The 15,358-nt window shown below is 36.4% G+C and overlaps 3 protein-coding genes across 3 annotated transcripts; 1 reads left to right on the top strand and 2 right to left on the bottom strand.

Annotated features, from left to right (window-relative positions):
* Positions 1-3,025: 3,025 nt before the first annotated feature.
* Positions 3,026-4,501, bottom strand: LOC106417167. Its single transcript, XM_013858012.2, has one exon. It carries the CDS (start codon positions 4,499-4,501, stop codon positions 3,026-3,028), a length of 1,476 nt encoding a protein of 491 aa, XP_013713466.2.
* A 1,248-nt stretch (positions 4,502-5,749) lies between these two features.
* On the top strand, positions 5,750-10,103 carry LOC106417930 (SPX domain-containing membrane protein At4g11810). The gene is made up of 12 exons (XM_013858642.3): positions 5,750-6,288; positions 6,743-6,833; positions 7,040-7,095; positions 7,183-7,303; positions 7,393-7,704; positions 7,786-7,890; positions 7,976-8,436; positions 8,562-8,863; positions 8,947-9,122; positions 9,210-9,400; positions 9,472-9,605; positions 9,682-10,103. Exons 3-12 carry the CDS (start codon positions 7,043-7,045, stop codon positions 9,918-9,920), a joined length of 2,094 nt encoding a protein of 697 aa, XP_013714096.1. The 5' UTR covers positions 5,750-6,288; positions 6,743-6,833; positions 7,040-7,042; the 3' UTR covers positions 9,921-10,103.
* A 1,064-nt stretch (positions 10,104-11,167) lies between these two features.
* Positions 11,168-14,337, bottom strand: LOC106418704 (hydroxymethylglutaryl-CoA synthase). The gene is made up of 12 exons (XM_013859458.3): positions 14,085-14,337; positions 13,490-13,596; positions 13,270-13,402; positions 13,047-13,190; positions 12,801-12,959; positions 12,520-12,593; positions 12,344-12,419; positions 12,206-12,261; positions 12,041-12,128; positions 11,824-11,964; positions 11,602-11,751; positions 11,168-11,522 (listed from the first exon to the last, which is right to left on the bottom strand). Exons 1-12 carry the CDS (start codon positions 14,145-14,147, stop codon positions 11,328-11,330), a joined length of 1,386 nt encoding a protein of 461 aa, XP_013714912.1. The 5' UTR covers positions 14,148-14,337; the 3' UTR covers positions 11,168-11,327.
* Between the last annotated feature and the right edge of the window lie 1,021 nt (positions 14,338-15,358).

Genomic DNA, 15,358 nt, shown 5'->3' with positions numbered 1-15,358 from the left:
CTATTTCCGAATCTACCACTCTTTCGGTTGATCTGCAAAGGTATAAAACTTTATCTCCACTTCTATAGTTCGAAATTCAGATAGTAAAAGGTTATTTTTTTTAGTTTTTTAAGTTGTTTTGGGTTAAACCGTGTGTTAGGGTGATGATTAGGGACGATTTTCCATATAGCCCATGCCTTAATTCATAGTTTTAAGTTTGATTTAAGAAATTATGGTTATTTCTTAAAAAAAAAAATTCGAAATTTGGAATTAATAGAGTGAGATTGCTGATGCTTTAAAGTTAGTTGTTGAGTTGCATTGATGTTGAATCATTGTCCATGCCAATTTACTCGGTTTTACCTTTGAGAACTCATTTGTTAAGGGTTGTGTGCAGAAAATGGTGAAAAAAGGAGCACCGAAAAAGACCAAGGAAGCAGCACCAGCGACAACACAGACACGTGACACAACAGCTGCTTCGACCTCATCTCATCCCGAAAGTGATGAGCCTCGCGAAGCAGCCCCTTGGCCTCATGACCCATTGACTCCATTCTCTAAACTCCCTACAATTCATAACCGACATATCTCAAGTAAGAAGATGCTGAAAGAACTTGCATCCTACGCAAACCGCGATTACTATGCTGGTTGGAGTGATTACCACTGCATTCTCTACAATGGTTTGCAGCGGATGAGATTGAAACCAACAAAGTTCATCTGTGATTACACTACAAAGGAGTTGGGAATTATGCGTGATGTCAAAAAGATGTGAAAAAACATGGGTCTTGAGACTCTTGGCTACGATCCTCAACCCTTATATCCAGACTTGGTTATACAGTTCCTCTCTTAGTAGAGTTGCACTACAAGTCCGAGGTAAACAAAGTTGCTAGCAAAGGTAAACTTACATTCCTATGAAGAGGACTGCTTTATGAGATGTCTATACACGAGCTGTGTACACTATTCGGATTTGAGACCCGACATAAGGCATGCTCTTTGCCCAAGTTCCCTTGTGCTTACCTGTTATGGGGCAAGATTGCAGACAGTTCTATGTATCCCGGGAAGCTAAACTTGCAATGCTCAGAAACCTGGTCTTGCGAGTGGTAGCAAAATATCTGGATCATCTTCTACTAGGAAAGTCAAAAGCAGGAGCACTTACTGAGGATGAAGCGCAGCTTATTCACTACAGGCTGCCATTAGCTCTCAGGCCGACGTATGACGTTACAGATGAACCTCCAGCAGAGCTTTCGGTAAACATGGGAGCATTGTTTGCTCAGATGTTGTTTGAAGGGAAGTTTAGGGGTCTTCGTCCTCTTGACAAGAAGCCTTTGGGAGAGTCTATTGGCAGTCTACTTACTCGGATCTTCAAACATCATGATATAGATCTTTCGGATACTCCATGTGTGGATACGATTGACAGATTTGATGCCCAGTTCTTCCTAAACACCAAGATCCTCCACTCTGGTAAAATTTACCGTTTTACCATGCCTGATGGGACAATCCTTCATTGCAAGCTTCCATAGCCCGCTATTACATCTCTGACGTCTGTGGAGAACATGAAGTTCATGCCTCCTACTGAAGTTCTTTACACGCCTCCTCCACCAGCTTCAAAACGTCGTCGTGGTTCCTCTTCTTCGGGTCCTGCGCAGACACAATGTGAGGATGACACCATTCCAGATATCTCAGTCGATCATACTCCAGACCCTTCCATGGAGTATTTGTTACCACCCTATACTAGTCAGTTTGATTCTGGACGCACCACCATTCTCAAGCTCTCAACGATGATGCAGACTGTGTGGGGTGCACTTGCAAAGATTAGATGTCCACCTACTCCTTCCAGCTGCCGCGCTCCACAGACTTCGGAGGCTGCTGGTATGACTGGAGACGACGCAGGAGATGAACCATCTGATGAAGCAGCCGATGCAGAGCGAGGTTCACACCTCCATAGGAGCAGACGAGCACCAGGACAGAGTAGGAGCTGCAGTCCTGACGACCACCAATGATCAGTATCAGTTATATCTTTCCATTGTATTCCACCGTTTTTTTTAATTTTCTGTGCATTTCGAATTCGGATTTGGGTGTTTTCATGTTTTATATACCCTGTTTGGATTATAACTTTTATTTATTATATAACCTATAGTGAGTTACCATTCTATTAAGTATAGTCATGAAGGAGAAGATAAATGCAGGTTTTTATCCTATTCTCTCTATTTTGATGAGTTAAATTCGGTTCAAATCAAGTGGGGAAATCTGTCGTAGAGATTTATCAGAGTCTGGGATCGATCGATCCAAATAGTCGATCGATCGATCGGTACGAGATCGAGCTTTGCCAATCGAGCTTTGCCGATCGAGAGAACTATACCAGGTCGATCAAAAGATAGTCCATGTTTTTTGTTTGTTCTGCATATTGATCAGGATCGACCGGCTGGATCGACCGGTTAGTCTACAAATCGATCGATCCCGACGGATCGAACATCACAGTTTGTTAAAGGGATCGATTGACTCAGATCTTCTAACCAAGTTAATACATCATGAAAATTAAACAAAGTTTTCCCAAACTGAAACAAAGTTACTAAAATTCAAGCAAATATAATCTGAAAAACTGAAACAAAGTTGTCACAAACTGAAACAAAGTTACTAGAAATCAAGCAAATGAAGTCTGAAAAACTTTCACTAAATTGTGAAGAACACAACAAACAAATCGACTATATTGGCATCTTGCAAGTTGCTCTATTATGACCACGAAAACCACATCTACTTCACTTGCGAAGCTGACCCCCCTGTGATCCTTGTGATGATCGGATTTTGTCTTCAACAGTTTCATATCTGTGTTTTCTATTTCTTCCAAGAGATCTTCTTTTCTCAGGCGGTAGCACTTCGGAATTTTCCACAACTTGTGGGACGGACCAACCATCTGCAGGAACTGAAATGGAATTTATGCTTTCTTGATAAGCTTCTCTCCAAGCTCCCGTGGTATACAAAAAATCAGTCAATGTATATGGTTCTATATACCAACAAAGAAACCGGCTTTTATTGCGTGTCTACAAGGGATCTTCTAGAGGTCGTACTTCCCACAAGAACAAGTCCGTTTGTCCAAATCAACAAAGCAGTCAATTGTATCGCCTTTAACAAGCAGCTGGCTATCGGTTACAGGGTAAACTCTGAAAGTTTTCCCCTTTTCGATTCTCCTATCGATCTTTTCCTCCACATCTATGGTCAAACGATGGGTGTGCTTTGAAATCAACTTCTTACGCTTAAAAAACCAGTGTGTCAGCATTTCTCTAATACTGTCCACCAAAGGAATTACGGGAAACTCTCTCGGCGAACGCAACGCAGAATTTATCGACTCTGCAGGATTGTTTGTCCTAATGTCATACATGTATCCATGAAATTGACATCTAGCCCACTTTTTGACATCCGCTTCCATAAGATAATTTACAATTGCTGGACTGATATTGCAAACATGAGCAAACGTCTTCTTGAAATCAACCACTCTATAAGCCTTCGAAACCTTAGAAATCAACCTAGCTAATCCCTTCCCCTTGAAATATGATATCACATTATTCAACAAATTATGAATACAAATACCATGTCTCGCTAGCGGATACACTTTCTCCAGTGCCATCGCTATTGACACTTGTCTATCCGAAATAAAAGACAAACCATTATCATTAGCAACAACAACTTTTAACTGTCTCATAAACCATTCCCAAGACTGTTCATTCTCAGAGTCTACTATCCCAAATGCAATAGGATATAAATTTGAATTTCCATCTATAGCAGTTGCAACCAGTAGCACCCCTTTGAATTTACTCTTCAAGAATGTTCCATCGACAACAATTACACGCCTCATGACTTTGCTAAAGCCTCTGATCGATTGACCAAACGCTATAAACAGATATCGAAATCTACCATTGACGTCAGTCTCATAAGGGGAATGTGTACCCGGATTGGCCTCTCGCAGCATGTACAAGTATTTTGGTATTTTCCCATAACTTTCCTCTGGAATACCTCTAACAGCGTTGACTGCATATTCACGGGAATCCCATGCTAAAGAATCAGAGATCTCACACCCATAATCATTACGCATAATCTGAACAATATCTTTCGCTTTAGGCCCTTCCTTGATACCTTCATATTTATGCATGATCAGACCGCCTATAGTTTTCGCTGAAGCTGTCTTTCCAGCACTGGTTTTGCTTGAAGGTGCGAAGGAATGTACACCGACATACTTCTTAATAATAAAATATGTGGAGCCCTTCAAACACTCTGCTCGAGCACCCCAAAAGCACACCTTATCAGTGCATCTAATACACCAAACTGATTTATTGGAGTTGGTAACTGTGTAGTGAAAGTTATGCTTCATTGCACATAACTCAGAACTCGCTTTCAAAACTGTTTTGTTGAGGAAAAGATCTCCCGTCTTAACCAATTCGACCACCGGACTCTTTGCCAATTTTTCTATGTTTTCTTTTTCAGAGTTGATGTTGTCAGCATCATAATCATCTCCATCAACCTCGTCTTGCTTCATCTTTCCTTTCTTCTTCTCATTATGCTTGTCAGCATCATAATCATCTCCATCAACTTCACTTTGCTTCATCTTCCCTTTCTTCTTCTCGTTATGCTTAGCCCCCTTAACAATACTTGAAGCGGCCCCAATGTCACAAGGATTTCGCTCGTTCTTTTCACTAGTACTTGCATTAGTTGGCATCTTATTAAGATCAATTTCGACCTTATTTGGATTTCCTTGCTTTGCTTTATAGCTAACACACAATTGAGTTGACTGATGCTTCTTACAAAACCCTAGAAAATTTTGAACTTGCCGTGAGTTTCCAATGATCACCGGTGGACATTCTGATGAATTGATCAACCCAATAGGAAGGTAACTCAACTCCAAATCGGCTTCCGTTTCTTCAAAACCAAAATCCTCTATAACGTTTTTCTGTAACTGTTCCAGAGAGGACTTCAATTCCAAAGCAAGTAACCTTCCCCCTTTCTTTTTATCAACATTAAAACTCCAACCTGAAGATACAACCAATTCCCAAACACCACATGAAGCATAGACATGAATCATGGTAGAAATAATGTAAAATTTTTGTGAAAATTTTGTGAACAATCAATGGAATATAGAAGACGACGAAGAAGGTTACCAAGGTTTTTTTTCGTTTTGTTTAGTTCCTTTTTCGTTTTTTTTTTAAAATCAATTTTTTTTACAAAATATAAAAGTGAATATTCCCAAATATTTTGTTTCCATATTTTTAGGAACTGATTTCTTATCCGTAGAATACAGCTAATCTGTAGAAATCGGTTTCTACAGTTTTTTAGAATTATAGTAATGTGTAGATTTTGATTTCTACATATTTTAGATTTATAGTAAATCTGTAGAAGTCGGTTTCTACGTGTTTTAGATTTATATTAATGTGTAGATTTTGATTTTTATAGATTTTAGAACGGTAGGTTAAGCGCAGAATGTGTATTCTAAATATTTTTAGAATACTCATATTTACGTAGATCACGTATTCTAAACATTGTAGATTCAATAAAAAAAATAGATTTCGTTTTCTACTTCATAGAATGTCATTTCTACTTTATTTATAACATAATCTGAAATTTATGATTTCAACTTTTTTATAACTGGAAAAAATACCACTAAGTTCATATAGGTATTTTTTCAAAAGTTACTATTTTTTCAATTTTTTTTGTTTGTAAAACTATTTATTAAATTTATTTTCAAATATATTAAAGGGTGTTTTAGGAAAAAATGGCACAAAATATAGATTAGTCGAAAGGGACATAGTTATCATTTTTTGCTTTAAAAAAACAATCCTCCCTTATAAAAATTAAGATGGTATTCAACAGAAAAACTTTTTTTTTTCTCCCGATTTCAAAGAAGAAAAACCAAAACATGAATCTCTATCTTGTTACACTTTTTCAGGCTTTGTAAAACTTAATAATACTGTACTCAACAAAATCTTTTTTTTTCCAGTCCCAAAGAGGAAATAAAAAAATACCAAAACATGAATCTCTAATCTATATCCAAATATCTACCTCAATTTTATAAATATACAGAGCTCACCAGAGCCACTATTTATTATATTTTCCTCATTGTTTTTTTTTCTTTCTCCAGTAAATCATATTTGGATTCTTGGTGAAAATAGGGTTAAAGAGAAAGTCCCGAAGTTTCAGCGTTACGTAGGATTTTCAGCAACATATAAAATCTGGAATATTTGTTCTCTCTCTCTTTGTTCCTGTCTCTATCATCTGAGCTTTTCATATTCAAATTTTGAGGTACATTTGTACAAAACAAAAACTTTTGAGGTACATTACTGTCTCTGTTTTTCTTTCTTTCTCTCCTATAAAAAAAAGAGAGAGGAGGAGTTTAAATGTTTTTCTTCAATATTATGATTTTTGGAATTCGAATTTCTTAAATTTATACTAATTCCTGAATTTAGACATGGTATACAAAACAGCGAGAGAAAACCAGGCGTTTCGCCTTCTTTAATTTGCATTTTTTGTGAGATTAGTTTTAACTTATGTTAAAAATAAATTCCAAGCTCGGACATTCAATTTTGTTATATAATTTTTTTTGAAATATGTGTCATCATCACGTGTATCTGATGTTGGATATTTGGAGTTATATCATAGCCGTTTTGCAAAAGTTCAATTTCTGTTAGCTGTATATATATTCACTCAAAATTCTAATTTAATAGTTAAAAACTTATAATTCAATAATCTCTCTCTGTGTTTCTTGATTCATCAAAACGGTACGTAGAAGTCTCTGAAGTTTGGATTAATATAAAGTTGTTGTTGAGCCAAAAAAAAAAAAAAAACGGTACGGAGAAGAACGAGGAGGGTGACAAGAGGTAGTACATACATCTTCTTAAATCTTAAACTGTTTAGTTTTTAGCTTAGTGAAAGAAATTAGAAAAGATCAACTTAAAATAACTTTTATTGAAAATTTAGCTAGCATCTGCATAATTCAGTGATACACAATTTGTAAGCAAAGATGCTTTGTAGATACTTGTACAACAAGTCTATTCTAATGTAATTAATCTTAATTTTGTTGTAGAAAATGGTCGCATTTGGGAAGAAGCTCAAGGAAAGAAGCATTGAAGAATGGCAAGAGTATGTTTCTATATTCAAGATCTGGTTGGTATAATGTTTAAAGCAATGTGATTCATGTACATCCTTTTTTGTTCTATTTCTATATAGATATTACATCAATTACAAATTGATGAAGAAGAAAGTGAAGCAATATGGTCGACAAATCGAAGTAGGAAGTCTAGATCGTCGTCATGTTCTTAAAGATTTCTCAAGGATGTTGGATCATCAGGTTTTTCTCTTTTTTCTTCACAAAATTTCACTTGTTTAATCATATGCATCAAACTTTATAATAAAAAACATGTTTCCAAATGCTTGCAGATAGAGAAAATCTCTCTTTTCATGTTGGAGCAACAAGGTTTGCTTTCAAGTAGGTTGCAGAAGCTAAGGGAATGTCATGATGCACTCCAAGATGAGCCTGACATATCTCAGATATCTAATCTAAGAGAGGCCTATAGATCAGTGGGACAAGATCTTCTCAAGCTTCTTGTTTTCATCGATACGAATGCTATTGGTATCCGTAAGATACTGAAGAAGTTTGATAAGAGATTTGGCTATAGATTCACAAACTATTATGTCAAGACTCGTGCTGATCATCCTTACTCTCAACTCCAGCAAGTGTTCAAACATGTGGTAAGCTCTTAAAATCTCACGCAGCTTAATCTGTCACTATAGTAGAAGCCTAACGTTTTGATTATATTGAATGATTTATAGGGTCTTGGAGCTGTTGTTGGAGCCATATCTCGAAACCTTCACGAGCTTCAAAACAATCAAGGAAGCTTCTTATCAATTTATGATCAGCCTGTTGTTCCTCTTCAGGTTCTTTTTGTGTGACATATGTATACATACCGAGTTTTTCTAAAATGGTTATGTTTCATCGATCTTTTGTGTTTCTTTCTTGTAGGATCCTGTGGTGGATTCAATCAAGAATGCAGTGGATAGGCTAACACGTTCAACAAACTTCCTTAATTTCATGGCTCAACACGCTCTAATCATGCAAGACGAAGATTTACTGATTCATGAAGATCAAGCGGATCAAGAAGAAGGGAGATATCACTTCATGTCGCTCTTGTTAAACTTGGCAAACACGTTTCTCTATATGGTCAATACATATATCATTGTTCCTACAGCAGATGATTACTCCATGAGCCTTGGAGCAGCAGCAACGGTTTGTGGAGTTGTAATTGGTGCAATGGCTGTGGCTCAGCTCTTCTCTTCGGTTTACTTCAGCGCCTGGTCCAACAAGTCATACTTCAAACCACTTATTTTCAGCAGCATTGTTCTTTTTGTTGGGAACCTAGTTTATGCTTTGGCTTATGACTTCAATTCACTAGCTCTTCTCTTGATTGGCCGGTTATTCTGTGGGTAAGTCCCCTTTTAGCTTTGTGTTATATATACATTAGGTTTCATGAGACCTTGTTTTTTTTAAACGCCGGATGATTATGCTATTGCGAGACTGTACTTGATTGTTATGTATATTCATTTTGTAGATTTGGTTCAGCAAGAGCAGTGAACCGGAGATACATAAGCGATTGTGTGCCTTTGAAGATTCGGATGCAGGCTTCAGCCGGTTTTGTTAGTGCAAGTGCTTTAGGAATGGCTTGTGGTCCTGCTCTTGCCGGTTTACTGCAAACCAATTTCAAGATCTACAATCTTACCTTTAACCAGGATACACTACCCGGTTGGGTTATGGCTGTTGCTTGGCTTATGTACTTGGTCTGGTTAGCTATTTCTTTCGTGGAACCAGCACGTGAGCCTGAAGAGGTTCATACTTCACAAGAATCTAACTCCGGTATGGCACTAAAGAGAATTTAGGTTTGTTATCTTTTTTGCATATTCTTATCTAATTTTAAGAATCTTTAATGTTCGATGAAGCTGATCAAGATGGAAACATGGAGAAGGGGCTTACAAAACAGCTTTTACTTGCACAAGACGAAACAGAACATGATGATGAAGATGACTGCGATGGAAGTGAAGAGTCTGCTGAAGATTCACGTAAACCTGCTAACTCCTTTGTAGCTGCATACAAGCTACTCACTCCTTCAGTGAAGGTAGAAACATCTATAACTTTTCAAGATTGTCATATTTTTTTCACAAGAGTGATGAAACATGACAACTTTTTTTTTAATTTCCTTTAGGTTCAGTTGTTGATATACTTCATGCTCAAGTATGCAATGGAGATTCTTTTATCAGAATCAAGTGTGGTTACCACATACTACTTTGGTTGGTCCATGAGTTCTGTTTCAATCTTCTTGTTCTGTCTTGGTCTAACTGTTTTACCGGTTAACCTCGTTGTTGGAAGCTATATCAGCAACATGTTTGAAGATCGGTAAAAATACATGCATACGTTATTTTCTTGTTTTTTCGGTTTATTTGAAAATGTGAATTTTCTTATCACAGGCAAATTCTGTTGGCGTCAGAGATTATGGTCTGTGTTGGAATACTTCTCAGCTTCCATGTAGTAGTCCCTTACACCGTGCCTCAATACGTTATCTCTGGGTTCATCATGTTTGTTTCTGCTGAAGTTCTTGAAGGTATAAGATTGATTCAAGATCTTAATATTTTCACTGAATCTGTCAGCTTTCTTGAAATGTTTTTTTTTGTCCGTAGGTGTGAACTTATCGTTACTATCGAGAGTAATGTCATCGAGGCTGTCACGTGGGACGTACAATGGAGGTTTATTGTCGACGGAGGCTGGAACGATCGCACGTGTGATTGCTGATGCAACTATCACCGTTGCTGGGTTCTTGGGGCAGAGTATGCTTTTGAATGTTACTCTGCTTCCTTCTTTTATTATATGTGTTGGGTCTATTGTAGCTACTTGTTTTACTTTCAACTCCCTGTATTAGTGTTTCTTTCTTTCACAACTCTTTTCTGCATAGAACTCCAGATTTCTGAGCTTTGTAGCAGCATTGCAAGGACGGTTTGTAGTATTGTGGTTATGGACATGCTTATCTTTGTGTACTTTAGTGTTTGGTCATATAGATTGTACTTCAGACCGTTCGTATTTACTTATCTAGTAACATTTCTTTATCTACTATATGATTGTGAGTTGTGACTTCATTTCTATACTCTGCTTCTTTTGATTATTCTGCTTTTCCATGGGCAAAGCCCTTTTTGACTTGTGACGTGATTTGGTTTGTTCCTAGGCCTGTGGACCTGTGGTTATTAACCCAACCGCACCTGCCGATCAAAACGAAATGTTCAATTTTTGGTTCAGTTAGGTTAGGAGGTTCGGTTTGTTCGGACACTTGATAAAAAAGAAATCTGTAGACCAGTTAGGTGGTTTTCTTCCAAGCTATACCAAAATTCTGAACCGAACTAAGCGAATTAACCAAAATCAAGGTGTGACTCGTGACCATTTGAGGAATACTAGGAACAAATAAAAAGGAACGAAGAAGATTAAAATTAAAGGAATGAGTGGGAATGATTGTTCTTCCTCAAAAATAATGAGGAATAATTTAACAAAGAGGAACGAATAAAAAATGAACGTAGAGGAATAAAATTGTAGGAATGAAAAAAAATGGTTGTTTCATCCCATATTTAATAAAGAATAACTTATTTAATAAAGAATAACTTTGTTCTTTATTTCTCTACAAAAAAAAAAAGAATGATAGAAAATGAGAAATAAAAATTATTCCTTGTGAATGATGAATTTTTTTTAGGAATGTTAGGAATTCATTATTTCTTGTTGTTTCTTACAAGAATAGAAAGAAAAATTAATTCCTCATGAATGGTGTATTTTTATGGGATCCCTAAGGAATTGAATGTTATTTCTCATTCCCTTGGTCACCAATACAGATAACCAAACTTATTGGACTTTCTATTTTGAATTTTTAACCAACTTAAACCGAATTCAGAAACTTTAGTATTAAGTTGGGTAAAAATTTTTAAAACCCAACTAACCGAAAACCAAGCTGAACTTTTTGGGTTCAATTTGTCGAGATTTCGATCTAACCAAATTCCGAACCATCCAACCAGAAAAATCCAAACTGACCGAACCGCTGGAGTAGTTGTTACATTTGTGAAATTATTTCGATTCTACTATTTTAGCTTTAATCATCCAAGAGGAGTCTAGTTATATAAGACGTTTGAGAGAGCAAATCAATAGTAAATAAATAAGAAACAGAGAATACAAACTTTGTCCCTAGATCAAAGTAAAAACAAACTTTATAAAAACGTTTTAAATATAGGAAAGTAACATAAAAGTGATGAGTAGAGACCATCTTCTAGAGTAGTTTATGCTTCTTTGCCTTTCAGTGTCCATTGGCTATGGATCCATCGTCTCCTTTCTTGCCATAGAATCTCCGGTACAATGAATCAACCTCTTTCAGATAATAAGTCCCCGGAGCCAAAAGGTCTATGATACCTTCTTTGCTCGTCACAAACTCCTTTGCTCCGTACCTATGTTCCATCAGCTTCATTGTCTCCACAAACTTCTCAGGTTCATACTGCAAACCAAAACAAGTCCAAGATGAGATTTCAATGATTCAACATTCCCGATATAAACTCAGCTAAGGGATGTTCAACCTCATGTCTAGCCTTCAGTTTACCACCGATGTCCATCACAGATGCAATGTTTGAGAGGCTGAAAGGAGACTGGTTTTCGCAGAGACGCAATGAGAACATCGTTGCGGTTGAACCACTTCCATATGAGAACATAACCACCCTCTTCCCCGCCTATACAAAAAAACACAAAATGTAAATAATAAATTTCAAGAGACTCAGAAAAGTTTGTTTTCTTTAGTTTACCAAATCGCTGTGTTTGTTGTGGATGAGAGAAGCAAAAGCTGCGTAGAGAGAAGCGGTGTACATGTTACCAACTTCTTTTGGTACTAATGTCGTTGGTTGCACTTTAGCATCATAAAACGTTTTCGCAACTTGTTGTGACACCTGCAAAAGACAACAAAGCTATAATAACTCTGGTTTTGCTTTTTCCAAGTATCACAAAAAAACAAAAGATGAAAACCTTTTCAAGATCACGGCTTTGGTAACTCTCGTCGAGTGGCAAAGACGAATAAGGAGTGAACTTCTCTTTGGCAGCCTCATCAATGGAGCTGAAATAGAGGAAACAGATATGTTTAACTCAATTAATATAAACAAGTTTAAGAATCTTTCACTCCAGAGCAAGAACCTTGCGTTTCTCAAGAAGTCGTTGTACAAGAGACGAGCAAAGCTTTTCTGTACAAGCTGCAACAGCAAAGAAGAGATGACTGGTCAGAGACGGTTCAGGCAAAGAACAAAACTGTTGTTGGGAGGGTTAAGAGATTACTTTGTTGTATGGAGAATGGAATACAAAGTAGTCTGCATCATTGATGGAGAACTCTTTGCCCTCCAGTTTCTCAAACCTAGTAAGAAACCAAAGAAGTGTAATGAGCCAACACAGAACATCAGAAGAGGAAGAAAGAAAGGTACAGAGTTTTCAATTCATAAGCACAATGTACTTACTTGTTGCACATATGTTTATAGCAGGAGTCAAGTGCCATAAGGTAGCAAGTCTGTGAAAGCTTACCATCAACAACCTACAAGAACACGAGAAAACGATTAACCAAACATGTAGGACCGGTCTTGGGCAAAGCCGAATGAAACATTGACCTCTGGCCCCCAAAAACTATTTTACTATTGAAATATTTAGTAAATCGCCTACAACCCCCTCCAAAATCCGAGGGCCGGCCACGGCCACGCAAACAAGAATTTGAACCACTTGAGATTATGCACTGAAGATTTACCGGGTACTCGCTAGCAAGATTTGGCTTGTAAAAGTCATAGACATGGGCCATGTGGCTTCCTCTCAGTTTGCTTTCGAAAACAATAGGAGCATTAGGTCCTATCAACATAGCAATGGCTGCTGCTCCTCCTGTGGGCCTTGCAGGTCCTTCTGCATAAACCTGAAGTCATCCAAAAAATGTATAAAGCTTTGTGCAAAAGACTCTTAGCCATGAAAGATTATATTTTCTATGTGTCAGATGTTATACCGCACTGTCAGTGCAGATGACAAGTCCATAGCGACCATCCCAGGAGTTACTCTCAACCCAATTGACACAGTTTAGCAAAGCAGCAGTTCCACCATAACAAGCATTGGTCGAGTCAACACCTTCCACATCAGTGTTTCCACATTTCTGATCATTCACAAATACAAAACAAAGCAAAATTTTAACTGTCTTTTTTACACAAAGAAGCTTGAGCAAAGGATAATACCTCAAAGAGTTGCATCAAGAAGGTTTTGATGGACTTGCTTTTGTCAATGACAGTCTCACTTCCTACTTCAAGACGCCCAATTTGCTTGGGGTCAATTTTATACTTGTCTAGAAGAGATGTCACCGCATTGAAACTAAGAAACAAGAACACAGATCAACATATAGAATTGCATGAGAATATACTTAAATGCAAACAAAACAAAAAAATAATTAATAATGACCTCATTGAGATGACATCTTCAAGCTCAGTGCAGAAAGCTAAACAATCTTGGCCAAGTCCAATGGTGTATTTGCCTTTGCTAGCTCCATCATGAGCTTCCAAAGCTTCCTAATGTAACAACAAAACATTGATCTAATTCATCAATCATAAACACCATCGTTTCAGACATGAACTCAAGAATTGAAAAAAAGAGAGAGATTGAACAGAACTAGAGTTGTAAAAATCGATTTTAAAATTCTTTCAACTGAGACTTAATTACAAAATCTCAGGATCAAAGGGTAACTTCAATCAACTAAACACTTTTTTAATAAAATCAATCTCAAGTATCATCACCAAATCTCAGACCAAGAAGCAGAGATCTCAAGTCTGAGACTTTTTAATTAGAATTCTCCTATTTTAATTATATAAATTTTTTTTTTTTTAAAAAACTTCATCTAAATACCAAACTCAGCCACATTACAAAACCCAGAGACAAAGAACAAACTCGGTCTAATTTTTCAACTCTATCCGAGACGCTGAAAACAGATTTTCAGACAGAAACAGAGTATCAATGCAATAGCTCTTGTCCATTAAAAAAAGCTTGGGGGGGAATATACCTGTTGAACACATGTGGGAGGAAAATAGATGTCCATAGCCAATATCCCGACGTTCTTCGCCATTGTTGAATGAAAACGAAAGGACTTCTTCTTCTTCTTCTTCTAAAGGTTTGATCTTAGCAGAAGAGAATGAGAGAGAGAGATTTGAAGCTCTATAAAAGAAATAGTATATGAATCGGTTGAAAATAGAAACGAAACTTAATTTGTTTTTTAATAACAAATCCAGGAGAGATATTAGGTGGATTTTTCTCTTTTTATTTTCCTAAATAATTTAATAATTAGTTGTATGTTTTGTTTCGGTCAAACACAATACTCTTGTACACTTGTGTTTTAAAATCTTTTTTTTTTGTGTTCAAAAATTAAAATTCTGGATAATTAATTACTAATATGTCCTTATATATTAATTGATTAAAAAAAAAATTTCCTCCGTGTGGGACAATTACACGTCAAAAAGAATAAATAGCTATCTGAAATATACAATTAAGATTTATCTGTATATTAAAAAAAATAAAGATTTATGTGTCGAAAAATAAATGGAAAATAAGATAAAGTGTGTTTGTATGTGTGCGTGAGAGAGAGAGAGGTTGGGGGGCAGGAGTTGTTTCCTCCGGAATCTGGACAACGCAGACCGCGTGAGTTACCTCCCTCCCTCGTGCTTCTCTTTTTTATTTCATTATTTATCCCTTTCCATTTTCCTTAATTTATTATAGCAATGCCAAAGTTATAAGTTTATATATAACTTTGCCATTGCGTTTAGTTTTCATATGATAGAGTAGCGTTACGGTTTTCCAAGAGATTCTTATACGGTATTTGTTGAACCGATTTGATTTGTGCAGCCCGATCAGAGTAGGTCCAATTTAATACAATTAAAATATATTTTTTAATCATTTGAAATCGAATGATATATAGTTACATACATATTAACCATTAATGTTTTAGAAGTTATAAATAGTCATATAAAAAAATAAGTTATAAATAGATGAATGTTTTATTTTGCTATGATGAAGGACCGGTTCGCTCAATTCAAATAATACACATGGATTGAAGGGGATGTTTGACCAAGTTCAACGTAACCGGATCAGCCTTGAAGCACATAAGATATGGATTTTTAAACCTTGATTGGTAGAACTTTCAGTAAAACATTATCTTTTTTTTATAGCCAATTGACAATTATTAATAAATTATTTGAAAAATATTCTAACTAAGATGCATAACTAAAAATAAAAATGTATAAATAAGATTAAGAATTGAATAATTATTTAATGAAAGAAATT

The sequence above is a fragment of the Brassica napus genome, chromosome C9 (genome assembly GCF_020379485.1).
Source record: "Brassica napus cultivar Da-Ae chromosome C9, Da-Ae, whole genome shotgun sequence".
NCBI lineage: Eukaryota > Viridiplantae > Streptophyta > Magnoliopsida > Brassicales > Brassicaceae > Brassica > Brassica napus.
This window is presented reverse-complemented; position numbering and strand designations above follow the sequence as displayed.